Source organism: Pan troglodytes, chromosome 11 (assembly GCF_028858775.2).
Source record: "Pan troglodytes isolate AG18354 chromosome 11, NHGRI_mPanTro3-v2.0_pri, whole genome shotgun sequence".
Lineage (NCBI taxonomy): Eukaryota > Metazoa > Chordata > Mammalia > Primates > Hominidae > Pan > Pan troglodytes.
The window spans coordinates 26,881,760-26,895,767 of record NC_072409.2 but is presented as its reverse complement, the minus strand read 5'-3'; the positions used below and the strand labels follow the sequence as shown (position 1 = coordinate 26,895,767).

The 14,008-nt window shown below is 41.2% G+C and overlaps 2 protein-coding genes across 4 annotated transcripts in view; one reads left to right on the top strand and one right to left on the bottom strand.

Annotated features, from left to right (window-relative positions):
• Positions 1-1,023, top strand: part of ZNF483 (zinc finger protein 483) — a 51,770-nt gene extending 50,747 nt beyond the window's left edge. The window contains exon 6 of one of the 2 annotated variants that reach the window (XM_016961421.4): positions 298-1,023. In XM_016961421.4, coding sequence (XP_016816910.1) covers positions 298-347 — 50 coding nt within the window. In that variant the 3' untranslated portion in view covers positions 348-1,023. The remainder of the gene's footprint in view (positions 1-297) is intronic. The other variant, XM_054658942.2, reaches the window with a different exon arrangement.
• The window catches only part of PTGR1 (prostaglandin reductase 1), a 38,516-nt gene that overhangs the window by 13,086 nt on the left and 11,422 nt on the right, over positions 1-14,008 (bottom strand). For both annotated transcript variants that reach the window (XM_001148123.6, XM_001148051.7), the window contains exons 5-7: positions 9,938-10,105; positions 7,413-7,530; positions 2,723-2,878 (exon numbers count right to left, since the gene is read on the bottom strand). In XM_001148123.6, coding sequence (XP_001148123.1) covers positions 2,723-2,878; positions 7,413-7,530; positions 9,938-10,105 — 442 coding nt within the window. The remainder of the gene's footprint in view (positions 1-2,722; positions 2,879-7,412; positions 7,531-9,937; positions 10,106-14,008) is intronic.

The following is a 14,008-nucleotide window of genomic DNA, read 5'->3' as shown; positions in this document are numbered from 1 at the left end:
AGGATCGCTTGAACCTGGGAGGTCAAGGCTGCAGTGAGCTGTCATCACATACTGCACTCCAGATTGGGAGACAGAGTGAGACTGGTGAGACTGAGTCTCAAAAAAAAAAAAAGGGCAAAAACAAAAACAGAAAGAAGGTTAAAGGCAATTCACTGAATAGGAGAAAATATTTGCAAGCCATATAGAGTTGGTCCTCATTATTAGTGGGTTTCATATTTGCATATTGTAAACTACTTGCTAAAATTTTATTTGTAACCTCAAACCAGTACTCACTAAGCTCTCCCTGGTCACTTGCAGACATACATGGAGCAGTAAAAAAGATGCAGATGTTCTCTGAGGCTGAATAAGACCATGCTCTGCCTTCTTGTTTCAACTGTTACACAGAGATGACCAGAGGATGGGGCCACTGCAGTGCAGTTCAAGAGGCTCTGGTTCGGGGAAGAGTTGGATGGGGTATGAATCCCAACTCTGGGGGTATTAGCTAGTGGAGTGGCCATAGGCAAGTTACTTAACACTTCTTAACCTCCCTTTGTCTTTCATAAAATAAAAGCTACTAGGATGAGTTGTTTTAAGGATTTCAGATTATAGTCTATGTGAGATATGTGCAAACATGTACATATTTCCCCTAGAAGCAATGGTTTTCAGCCTTGGTGGTGACCTTATAGAACATAAATATTGCGAATAATGAAAATCCACTGAATCTAATAAGGGACTTGTATCGGTAAGATGTAAAGAACTCTTGGCCAGGTGTGGTGGCTCATGCCTACAATCCCAGCACTTTGGGAGGCCAAGGCAGGTGGATCACCTGAGGTCAGGAGTTCGAGACCAACCTGGCCAACATGATGAAACTCCGTCTCTATTTAAAATACAAAAATTAGCTGGGCATGGTGGTGCATGCCTGTAATCCCAGCTACTCGGGAGGCTGAGGCAGGAGAATCACTTGAACTCGGGAGGTGGAGGTTGCAGTGAGCCAAGATCGCGCCACTGCACTCCAGCCTGGATGACAGAGCAAAAAACTGTCTCAAAAAAAAAAAAAATCTTACAACCTCACAAATAACCTAATTCAAAAATGGGCAAAGATTTTGAACAGATATTTCTCCAAAGAAGATATACAAATGGCAAATACATACGTTGAAAGATCCTTAATATTGTTAGCCATAGGGAAATGCAAGTCAAACTCAAATCAGAATGAAATATCACTTCAAACCTACTAGGATGGTTATAATAAAAAAGACAGACAATAGCACGTGTTGGTGAGTATGTAGAGAAGTTGGAACCCTCATACACTGCTTGTGGGAATGTAAAGTACTGTAGCCACTTTGCAAAACAGTTTGACAGCTCCTCAAAATGTTAAACATGAAATTATCATATGACCCAGCAATTCTACTCATAGGTATATACTTAAAAGAAATGAAAACATCCACACAAAAACCTCTGCATGAATGTTCATAGTAACATTATACTTCATAGCCAGAAAGTATAAGCTAATACCCATCAGGCTGGGTGTGGTGGCTCACGCCTGTAATCCTAGCACTTTGGGAGGCCGAGTTGGGAGGTTTGCTTGAGCCCAGGAGTTCCAGACCAGCCTGGGCAACATGGCGAAACCCCATCTCTACTAAAAATATAAAAATTAGTTGCGTGTGGTGGCACATCCCTATAGTCCCAGCTACTTGGGAGGCTGAGGTGGAAGGATTGCTTGAGCGAGGGAGGTCGAGGCTGCAGTGAGCCACGATCACACCACTGCACTCCAGCCTAGGTGACAGAGTGAGATCCTGTCTCAAAAAACAAAAAAAAGGAATAAAGCACTGATAAATTCTATGATATGGATGAAACTTGAAAACATTTTGCTAAGTGAAAGATGCCAGTCATAAGAGACCACTTTTAGTGGGGAGGAGGGTGGTAATGGAGAGTGACTGCTAATGAGTAGCGTTTTTTGGGGGGGTGATGAAAATATTCTTAAACTGGTTGTACAATTTTGCCAATATAGTAAAAAACATTGACTTCTACACGTTAAATGAGTGAATTACATGGTACATGAATGATATCTCAATAAAGCTGTTTTTTAAAAAAGGCATATATACTTTCTTCATGTACCCCAAAATGGAAACTCTAGGAATATATTCCCTTGTATCAGCGGTCCTCAACCTTTTTGGCACCAGGGAGCAGTTTCATTGGAAGACAATTTTTCTATCGATTGTTGGGGGGATGGTTTCAAGGATGATTCAAGTACATTGTGTTTATTGTGCACTTTATTTCTATTATTATTGCAATGTAATATACAATGAAATAATTATACAACTCACCATAACCATAGAATCAGTGGGTGAGTTTTCCTGCAACTAGACGGTCCCATCTGGGGGTGATGGGAGACAGTGACAGATCATCAGGCATCATCAGGCACCTGAGTAGTGCGATCTCCATAAGGAACGCACAACCTAGATCCCTCACATGCATAGTTCACAACAGGGTTTACACTTCTATAGGAATCTAATGCTGCCACTGTTCTGAGAGGAGGCGGAGCTCAGGCAGTAATGCGAGCAATGGGGAAGGGCTGTAAATACAGATGAAGCTTTGCTTGCTCACCTGCCCCTCACCTCCTGCTGTGCATCCCAGTTCCTGATAGGCTATGGACCACTAACCATCCATGGCCCAGGGGTAGGAGACTCCTGCTTTATATAGTACTTCCATAATAAATTAGATATTAAGTCCAGTTTGTACTTACATTATCAAAATAACAATCATAACCATCAGGAGAGGCTTTCTTCAAGGTTTCTTCCAAAGACTCTACCGTCTTGTAGTTAAAGACGACATCAAATCCAAGCTTTTGAAGGTAGGCAACCTTTTCATCAGACCCTACTGCTCCAACAACTTTGCAGCCCTAAGTAGAAAAAAAAAAAAAAAAAAAGGAAACCATGAATAAGTCACAAGCATGGACCAACACTACTTTCCTGGTCTCGTATGCCTAGGTTCCCTAGGAACACTCTCTTAGGTGCTGAGCCACATATAAAAGGAATACCATAATGGGCCAACAGATCCCATAGGTGAAATCAGTCCCCGGACCATCCTACAACTCAGCTTCAGCTTGCTTCTGACCACCCAGCAGGTCCCTTCTGCATTTATTTGGTTCATAGTTCCACCAGCTGGTTTCACAACCAATCCATTTGACTTCCTTGGTTCTTTGTTTCTGGGCTTCTCTTCCTTGCAATGCAGTGTATGCCATCTCTTGGTACAGTCATTCTTCAGACTATTATTTTGTCTCAGCTCTGTGACTCCCACATCACAGACAGCCCTCCTAGTAACTGCCCCCTTATCCTTTTTTGATTTTTTAAATGTTTATATTTTTTTGAGACATGGTCTCACTCTGTTGCCCAGGCTGGAGTGCAGTAGCACGAACATGGCTCACTGCAACCTTGACCTCTTAAGCTCGTGATCCTCCCACCTCAGCCTCCTAAGTAGCTGGGACCACAGGTGCATACCACTACATCTGGCTTTATATTTTTTAAATTTTCACAGAGACAGGGTCTCACTATATTGCCCAGGCTGATCTCGAACTCCTAGGCTCAAGTGATCCTTCTGCCTTGGCCTCCTAAAGTGCCCAGGCTGATCTTGAACTCCTGGGCTCAAGTGATCCTCCTGCCTCAGCCTTCTAAAGTGCTCGGATTACAGGCATGAGCCACTGCACCAGGCCCCCTTTATCCTTTGATTTAGTCCAAAGCACCAGACTACACGCTTCCTAATCACAGAGGAGCTAGGAAGCATTCTGAAAAGCACTTTCAGGATGACACTACAGATTATAGTGGTTCATAGAAACTAGCTTTTCAGAAAGCTCCCTTATACTCTAAATGTATTATGAAGACCAGAATATGTGCCACTGTGCATTTTCAATCGAGGAAAAACCCCAGTTGGATTTACATGAATCTCTGTACAAATAGTGACGGCCACAGGCTTTTTCCATTCTTTCATGATTCCAGAAAAAACTATTGCAAGAGAGCCCTCCTTGGTCCTTTTTCCTTCTAAGACTATAGACTATCATAGGATGATCTCTTTCACTCTTATGACCTCCTTTATGCAGATTATTAATTAATCTATTAATTCTATCTATTAATGTTAGCCCATTTTTTTTCTCCTGAGTTCCAAATCAGTATTTCCAACAACCTATAGATGTCCTCACACTTGGATGTCCTGTAGGTCCCTCATAAATAGTGTGTTCAAAAGGGAATATACTTTTTTCCTTGCTTCTTACTTATTTCTTTTCTATCCACTATTATAGAGAATGATACAACTCAGTTATCCAAACCTGAAACATGGCTCAAAGGAGAAGCTTTCCTTTGTCTTATGATCCATGTCCAATCATCTGGTTTTCTTCCTCTTTTTTAACCAAACAGCCTTAAAATCCGACTCTGGGCCAGGTGCGGTGGCTCACGCCTGTAATCCCAGCACTTTGGGGGGCTGAGGTGGGTGGATCACCGGAGGTCGGGAGTTCGAGACCAGCCTGACCAACATGGAGAAACCCCATCTCTACTAAAAATACAAAATTAGCCAGGCGTGGTGGCACATGCCTGTAATCCTAGCTACTCGGGAAGCTGAGGCAGGAGAATAACTTGAACCCGGGAGGCAGAGGTTGCAGTGAGCTGAGATCGCACCATGGCACTCCAGCCTGGACAACAAGAGCGAAACTCCAACTCAAAAAAAAAAAAAAAAAAAAAAAAAGCTGACTCTGACTTCCAATCTTTGTCGATGCATCAAAATTTTCATTTGAATTATTGTAAGAGCCTCCTAAGTGGACTTCTTGTTTCTAGTATAGCGTCCCTAGGAACTATTCTCCTACCAAGGCCTAAGTGATGTTTCTAAAAAGCAGAACCAATCATGTTACTTCTTTAAGGACTGAGTATAAATTCCTTAGCATGGCAGTCTCCAGTGGAATTTCTACAGGGAAGAGAAGATATTTTAAAAGATGTGTTCATACCGTTTCAAGTTTCTCAGTGAAATTCAAAAGGATACTGCATTAGTCAACAAGTGCAGGTTATGGGGAAAGGAAGCAATCCTAGAATATGAGGAGCCTCAGCTATGAAAAACTTAATTGCTAATCTAGAAACTGATGCTGCTGCAAGTCATGTAATTCAATTGGAGGACCAGATTAAGAAAGTATAGAATGCAGAGGAAAAAGTACAAAAGATGTAATTATGAGAGCAAAGAGAGCATACAAGAATAGTCCTAAGGGAAACAGAATGAACATATACCATTCCTCATGAAGAAAACAGAATAGATGAAAAAAATAATTAAATAGAAGAAGAAAACTGTTCTTCATCTGAAGAAAAACGTTGGTCTTCAGATTATAATGGCTAACTAAGTTGCAGGCAGGATTAAACAAAGACAGATATAGACATTTCCTGGTGATATTTCTAAACTCAAAGAATAACAAGAAATGCTTATAAGCACCTAAAAGAAAAGTCTAATTACCTAAAAAGGAAAGAGAATCAGATTGGCTTTGAATGTCTCATCTGCAACCCTAAATAGAAATTGAAAAAGTAGAGCAATTTTATAGAACTCTGAGAGAAAGGGATTGGGTCCTTTGAATTTTTTTTTTTAATTTAGAGACAAGGTCTCACAACATTGCCCAGACTGGTCTTGAACTTCTGAGCTCAAGGGATCCTCTTGCCTCAGCCAGAATTCTGAGAAGCTGAGATTATAGGCACACAGCACTGCACCTGGCAGGTCCTTTGAATTCTATATGCATCAAAATTAAAAGGCATTTTCAGATGTCATAACCAAAAAGTTTTAATGATAATGAGATTTTTATTATTTATTAGATTATTGAATAAAAATCTAGGATGTAGGGTAGAATATGGGGAAAAAATATACTGTTTGAAGTTCATATACATGTATTGTATATGTTTATTTATAAAATATGTATATGAATAGTAGCAGGATATAAATAAAACAGATTTTAAATAATTGGTAAAAAGGTAAACACTAGCAGAATGTAAATAAAACTTAGGTTCTCAGTAATTAGAGAAAAAAGAACAAAGAAAATATCACAGAAAGAAATAACCAATAAACGGAAAACAAAGTAAGATATTATAAATATGACCAAACATTCCAGTTATGACAATTAATAAGAATGACTTAAATTTAACTATTACAACACTGAGACTTTCAGATGGGTGAAAAATGCAAATAGCTGCATTTTACAGAAACACACATAAAATGGACAGAAAGGTTGAATATAAAAGAATAGGTTTAAGCGCAAGTCCTATCAAACTTATGGGATAAAAGCCCCTTGTGATTTAATAGGATATTTGAAATTGGAATATTTAGAAATAATCCTAATTCATTTTGTAATTTTAGCACAATCCAAGCCTAGCTAAATTCCAGAACAAAAAGTAAACTTTAAACCAAACTCACTTGTGACTATAGATGCAAAAATTCTGTTTTAAATGTTATCAAGTCAATTCCAAAGGTATAAGCCCATAATATACCATACATACGTAAAGCTTATTCTGCAAATGTCAGAATGGTTCGACATTGGAAAACTAATGTAATTCATTCACTGAAAAGTGAACCTGATAAATGCCGCAACGGCATTTGATAAAATTTAATATCTATTCCTATTTATTTACTTACTTAAACAAATTATTCTACAACTTCTATGGTAGCCTCACATTTGTATTCCAAGCTCCTATTAGCACTGGAGACCAGTCCAAACCCTTGGCCGTTGGTTGTAACCCTGTACTCATCTGTACTCCATCTAACTTGTCCCCTAGGACCTAGGTCCTGAATCCTGCATCCCAGCCTTGGGCAAAGGATCAGTTGAGCCAGATCACCTTCCCACTATGTAATAACAAATCCATACTGTGTCTGAGTTGTTGCCTACTCTATACACCCACCATCAGATTGGATCCCTTGAGCAGACATCTGCTTAAATCAGAGCCAACGTTTCCTTGTCTTAGGTACCTCCCAGGAGTTAGTTCCCAAGCCATGGCCCCACTGCTCTGGGCTGAATGCCCATTTCCTTCTAGTACAACAGCCTTGGCAGTGGGGCCACGTGGGTGATGACTCTTAGCTGGCTCATCTCAAGTCCCTTCTTCTATTGCTAAGGACAATCATGAAGAAAGAAGATTAAGCTGTAGCGATAGAATGTTCAGTAAAAAATATGAAAATGATAAATGCCGATAAACTCACTACTCTAGACAGAGGCCATTTCTGACTTGATTATCTGCAATGTTATCAAATAACAATGTTCAGCTTATCTTTGGTATAGTTTTCCCCATTCCTCCAATTTCTCAATCTCCAACTTCTAAAGAAGACAACTAGACTATAAACTCCCTGAGGCCAAGGAAGATTTGCTGTGTTCACTGTTGCATTCCCAATGGGTTTTGAATAAAGGCTTGTTACTGGAGAAAGGCACTTACCTTGAGCTTTGCAATCTGCCCCACGACTGAGCCCACAGCTCCAGCTGCTGCATTAACCATCACTGTTTCTCCACCCTTCACACCACAGATTTCAAGTAGGCCAAAGTAGGCAGTCAGGCTAAAGGAAGAAAATTAAGGATATATGAATAGAGTTGTTTCTTTCCTCTATAACTCATTTATATATATCTTGAAAGCCTTCTCAGTGGCCCAGTGCCATGGGTCCAAGTAAAAGACAAAAATATAGGAAATAAATATTGCCAGCCACTGTTGCTTTACTTCCTCCATCTCTACTGTCAGATAGGAATAAAGATGATGTGAACTAGGGAGGGAAGGGAGAGTTGGCTAGAAAGGGGCTGTATCCTGTCCATTCACAGGCCAAATTTCAGGGGCAAAAGATGGATTATCTTTCTCAAACTTTGGGGATTCAAGAAGAGAGAGCTGTGCCTCATTCCCATATAAGTTCTATGTAGATGATGAGCTTCATGGGAGAAGCCCCCATGTTATCATGGTGACATAGCCACAGAGTAGCTACAATGCTGTGATATTAGGCATGAGAGGGTCACAGGGAGCATCTGGAGCTTTCCATGGCTCCAAAGTGGTATGGAAGACCTTCTGAAACTTCCCCGTATTACCCCAAGTAAGATGTCAAAGTTAGCTTGCAGGAAAAGAGCTACTGGACCTACCAAGATGCAGCACTGGCAGTACTGATGGGGACTGGGTGAAGACACCACCGCATCTCATTGGATTGCGAGTTTGGAAGGTGATATGATTGAAGACTTTCTTCACAACCAAAGTTTCCTTGTGTCTCCCTTCACCTCTTCTCCCCTACACCTGGCTCACAGTCCAGAGGGAATGACGGGTAACAGAGGAGAACAGAGAGGAAGAGCTCTCATCCGTAGAGGGTACAGGGCAGGCAGGAAAGACCAAGAAGTGCTGGAATCGTTTAGTGCCCACTAATTGAATGTAAGAAGGTATTAAGCATCCTCTACTTTCACAATGATGTCCTTGGCAGTGGCAATTTTGAGGAGTTCAAATTCTGAGTGAAATATGAATTTGGGGTACATAGGAGTTGTTTTTGTTTAGAGGTGATCATTTGGCACTGTATATATATTTCCATTTCATTCCTCAGAAGACCTTCAAAGTTGTAAAAAAGGAAAGGGAAGGAAGAGTGGGAAGAAGGAAAGGGGGAAAGGATCTCAAAACTTAGAGAAAGGAGGTAACTTTGAGCAGGAGACCAGCTTAAGACCAGTACAGATCAAGATCAAGAAGTTGTTGTTGTCCCCCTTCTACTGACACTGAACTTGTATTATCCCTTGGAGCTTTGCAACAACCGCAGGGAGAAGAAAAAAGAAATCCTGAGTTTTAAATTTGAAATGATGTGAGAAATCACTGAATTTAACTGAGGTTTTCTCTTATTACACCAGCCAAAAGGAGGGCTTGAGGTAGAAATGAAGTTCAGTAGTGGAAAATGTTAAGCTATATTTTTGCAGACCTGAATCTCAGCCAATAAAATCCAGACCCATTATAGTGATTGTTAAGCCACTTGCAGAATTTCAGACAAATTCATGTAAAGTTATTTCTGCATTAAAAAAAAAAACTACATGTTGACATTACTTAGCTTACACACCTCTGACTATATTTGGGGCCCATGAGAGGTTGGCATTGAATAGAAGGCAGTGAGAGGCACAGGCAGCATTTTTTTCTAAGAATCCAAATATCTAACATGCATTCCTTAGTGGCTTGGTCAGATGAATAAGAAATATACATAAGTGAATAAATTATCTTCTCTTTCAGGAGTCAGGATCTCCTAATATATTACAAATTACCTTCTCAACAACCAAAGTTTCCTCATGTCTACCTTCACCTCTCCTTCCCCACACCTGGCTCACGGTGCAGAGGGAAGGATGAGCAGGATAACGAAGGAGGAGGAAGAGCTCTCACCCATAGAGGGTACAGGGCAGGCAGGAAAGAATAAGAAGTGCTGGAACTGTTTAGTGTCCACTAATTGAATGTAAGAAGGTATTAATTTTAGTAAACATTAATTACTAAAATGTCTATGCATGCCGGGCATGGTGGGTCTAACTGAAATTTTGTATCCTTTGACCAACATCTCCCCAACCCTTCAGCCTCCCGGCCCCTGGTAACTATCATTCTACTCTCTAATTCTATGAGTTCAACTTTGTTAGATTCCACATTGAAGTGAAATAATGTGGTATGGGCCTTTCTGTGCCTGGCTTATTTCACTTAACATAAAGTCCTCCAATGTTGTCACAAATGACAAGATTTTCTTCTTTTTTAAGGCTGGATAGTATTCCGCTATGTATATAGACCACGTTTTCTTTATCCATTCAACCATTGATGGACACTTAGGTTGATCTTCCTTCTTAGTCCTGCCCTCTTCTCTAATCAGCCCCTGAGCCTATCATGCATCAAATATCTTCCTGTTGATCAAGTTCTGAATAAACCATTTTGGAAAATCAGAGTGTCAGACATTCAAACAAATGGAATATATCCATGAAACTCACCCTGGCATGCCAACTGTCCCCAGAGCCAAAGACAGTGGTATTGTGTCTGGCCACTCTGTCAGCAGCTTTTCCAGATCTTTCCCATCAGAAATGGAGTGTGTTGTCCAGCCTGGAGAAGCCAGTACAATAGTTCCTTTTGGTAGGGCTGCATTTTTACTTTCCACAACTCTGAAAGATAAAGCACATTAAGGCATTAAGGCATGTGACATGTCTTCCCTTTCAAGGGAGTCAGGATGCTGTGCGGTTTGTGTTGACAAAAGTGCACTGAGGTTGATATTCCACGACTGATAGTCCACCACCCCTCTCCATCTTAATTCTTAGCCATCGGCATAGGGGTCACCAGAGAACTCTCAACTGGCCCAGCCACTTGAGGAGTGGCTCATGGGGTGAGGAGCGCCTGTTCTCACCCACTTCTCTTCCTTTTAAGCAAGAGGCCTCTGTCCTGTGGCTCAAGGTGACCTGGACACTAGCCTTCTCTTCTTCAGGTGTTGCTCTCTTTCCCTTAGCCTTCCACTTTCCAGAATCTTTGAGATTTTCCTCTCTACTGTCCCTTTCACTCAACATATAAGCATGCTCAACTCTGCCATCTTATAATCCCATCCCTCCCCTATCTCCTTGCCCCTTCGTCTTCCTTTTTCAGCCAAACTTCTTCACTTCCCATTCATGTGCTAACCCGCTGCAACCTGCCTTCCACCCCTACTACTCCACTAAGGTCACAACAACCTCCTGAGCACAAAATCCAGCGGACATTCCTTAATCATTGTCTGATTTTACTTTTCCACTCTCTCTCTCCTCTCTCTGTCTCTCTCTCTCTATATATATATCTGCATACTTTTTTTTTTTAAGATGGAGTCTTGCTCTTGTCACCCAGGCTGGAGTGCAATGGTGTGATTTCAGCTCACTGCAACCTTCACTTCCTGGGTTCAAGCAATTCTCCTGCCTCAGCAGCTGGGATTATAGGTGCCCACCACAACACCAGGCTAATTTTTGTATTTTTAGTAGGGACAGGGTTTCACCATGTTAGCCAGGCTGAACTCGAACTCCTGACCTCAGGTGATCCACCTGCCTTGGCCTCCCAAAGTGCTAGGATTACAAGTGTGAGCCACTGCGCCCGGCCTACCCTTTTCCACTCTATTAACACAGGGTCACCCAAAAGTCTTCCCTCATTGGTTCCCAGGGTACTGACCTCTGCTGGCTTTTTTCCTCCTCCTCTAAGCTGCACCCTTTCTGTCTCATTTACTGATTCCCTTTTCTTCATCCAACTCTTTATCCTTCTTTACCATCTTTCCTCCCCAGATCATAAAGTTATATAACGCATATTTAGTCTAGAAAATTTTAAACATATAAAATAAAAATATCAGTTCTAATCTGACAGCACAAAGACAACTGCTAACATTTGGGTGTATTTTATGTCAATATTAATGGTATATTTAAAAATGTGTACTATATGTATGCATTTATTTATTTATTTATTTTTGGAAACAGAGTCTCGCTCTGTTGCCTGGCTGGGTGCAATGGTGCCATCTCGGAATACTGCAACCTCTGACTCCCGGGTTCAAGCAGTTCTCCTGCCTCAGCCTCCCAAACAGCTGGGAATACAGGCGCGTGCCACTACGCCCAGCTAATTTTTGTATTTTTAGTAGAGACGGGGTTTTGCCATATTGGGCAGGATGGTCTTGATCTCTTGACCTCGTGATCCGTCTGCCTCAGCCTCCCAAAGTGCTGAAATTACAGGCGTGAGCCACCGCGCCCGGATGTATTATACATATTTACATAATTGAAGTAATGTTATATGTTTTATAACCAATAATTTATCTGTCAACATTACGTTGGTCTATATAATTTATACTTTTTTCCATGTTAGTAAGAATCCTTCAAACAATGTAATGAATTTAATTACACCACCATTATCAGGATACTTTCAGTATTTTTCCTAATGTTATTTTTTTCCTTTTTTCTGAGTCTGCTTGCTAGGAAATATATTTTAATTAATATTCATAAACATGATTATTATTTCTTTCTTTTTTTTTTTTTTTTGAGACACAGTCTCTCTCTGTTGCTCAGGCTGGAGTGTAGTGTTGCTCATGGCTCACTGCAACCTCAACCTCCCCTGAGCTCAAATGATCCTCCCACCTTGGCCTCCTGAGTAGCTGGGACCACAGTAGCACACTACCACATCCAGCTAATTTTTTTTTTTTTTTTTTTTTGAGACGGAGTCTCGCTCCCCAGGCTGGAGCACAGTGGCGTGATCTCAGCTCACTGCAAGCTCCGCCTCCCTGGTTCACACCATTGTCCTGCCTCAGCCTCCCGAGTAGCTGGGAGTACAGGTGCCCACCACCACACGCGGGTAATTTTTTGTATTTTTAGTAGATATAAATATAGATGTATTTGTATATTTAGTAGAGACGGGGTTTCACCTGTTAGCCAGGATGGTCTCCATCTCTTGACCTTGTGATCTGCCCACCTCGGCCTCCCAAAGTGCTGGGATTACAGGCGTGAGCCACGTGCCCAGCCAATTTTTTTTTTTTTTGAGACAAGAGTTTCAATCTGTTGCCCAGGCTGGAGTGCAATGGCGTGATCTCAGCTCACTGCCACCTCCGCCTCCCAGGTTCAAGCAATTCTCGTCCCTTGGCCCCCTGAATAGCTAGGATTACAGGCGCCCACCACCACGCCTGGCTAATTTTTGTATTTTTAGTAGAGACGAGGTTTCACCATGTTGCCCAGGCTAGTCTTGAACTCCTGACCTCAGGTGATCCACCCACCTCAGCCTCCCAAAGTACTGAGATTACAGGCGTGAGCCACTGCACCCAGACTTTTTTGTATTTTTTTGTAGAGACGGGGTTTACCACGTTGTCCAGGGTGGTCTCAAACTCCTAGATCCACCCACCTCGACCTCCTGAAGTGCTGGGATTATAGGAATGAGGGACTGCACCTGGCTCAATACTGTTGCCTTAGTCAGGATTTCTATAAATGGTATTACTAGGTCAAAGAGTATTAAAACATTTGTAACTCTTGCTGCATATTGCCAAATTCCCAAATTCCTTTCTAGAAGGTTGTGCCAACTTCCACTTCCACCATCAATGTATGAGTGTATTATCTCCATTACTATTATATTTTCAAAAATAGTTTGCCAATCCAGCAAACACAAATACATGCTCATTTCTTTAATTATTAGCAAGAAACGTATAAGACCTATATGAAGAAAACTGTTAATGGGATATAAGACAAAATGAATAAATGGAGAAGCATACCTTGTGTTTGGAGAGAGAAATTGTAAGGATTCAGTTTCCTCTAAATAAATCTGTAAGGTCAGTGAAATCCCAGTAAAGATCCATAGACGATTTCTACCAATGGTATTATAATAACTGGCTAGTCATTGAGACACAAAATTTAAAAAAATAAAGAATGAGATGTTTGGTTTTTTTAAGAGACAGGGTTTTGCCATGTTTCCCACGCTGGTCTTGAACTCCTGAATTCAAGCAATCCATCCACCTTGGCCTCCCAAAGTGTTAGGATTACAGGCGTGAGCCACTGAACCTGCCCCCACTCATTATTCTAATATAAAAGCTAAATAACTCAAAATTTTTGTCGTAAAAAATTAAAGTATAAAATACAGAAAACATGAATACTTTTTTTTTTTTTTGAGATGGAGTCTCGCTCTGTCATCTAAAGCTGGACTGCAATGGCGCGATCTCTGCTCACTGCAACCTCCTCCTTGGTTCAAATGATTCTCCTGCCTCAGCTTCCCAAGTAGCTGGGATTACAAGCACCCACCACTGTGCCCAGCTAATTTTTGTATTTTTAGTAGAGACGGTTTCACCATGTTGGCCAGGCTGGTTTTGAACTCCCAACCTCAGGTGATCCACCCACCTTGGCCTCCCAAAGTGCTGGGATTGCAAGCGTGAGCCACTGCCCCCGGCATGAATAAATATTTTAGTAATTATGGAGTGGGGAATCCCTTTCTAAGCATGAGATGAAACCAAAGGACCATAATTATAAATACTTACAATTTTATCACATAAAATTTTAAACTGTAATTGGACACAGAACAAAGATCAACAAAGGCCTGAA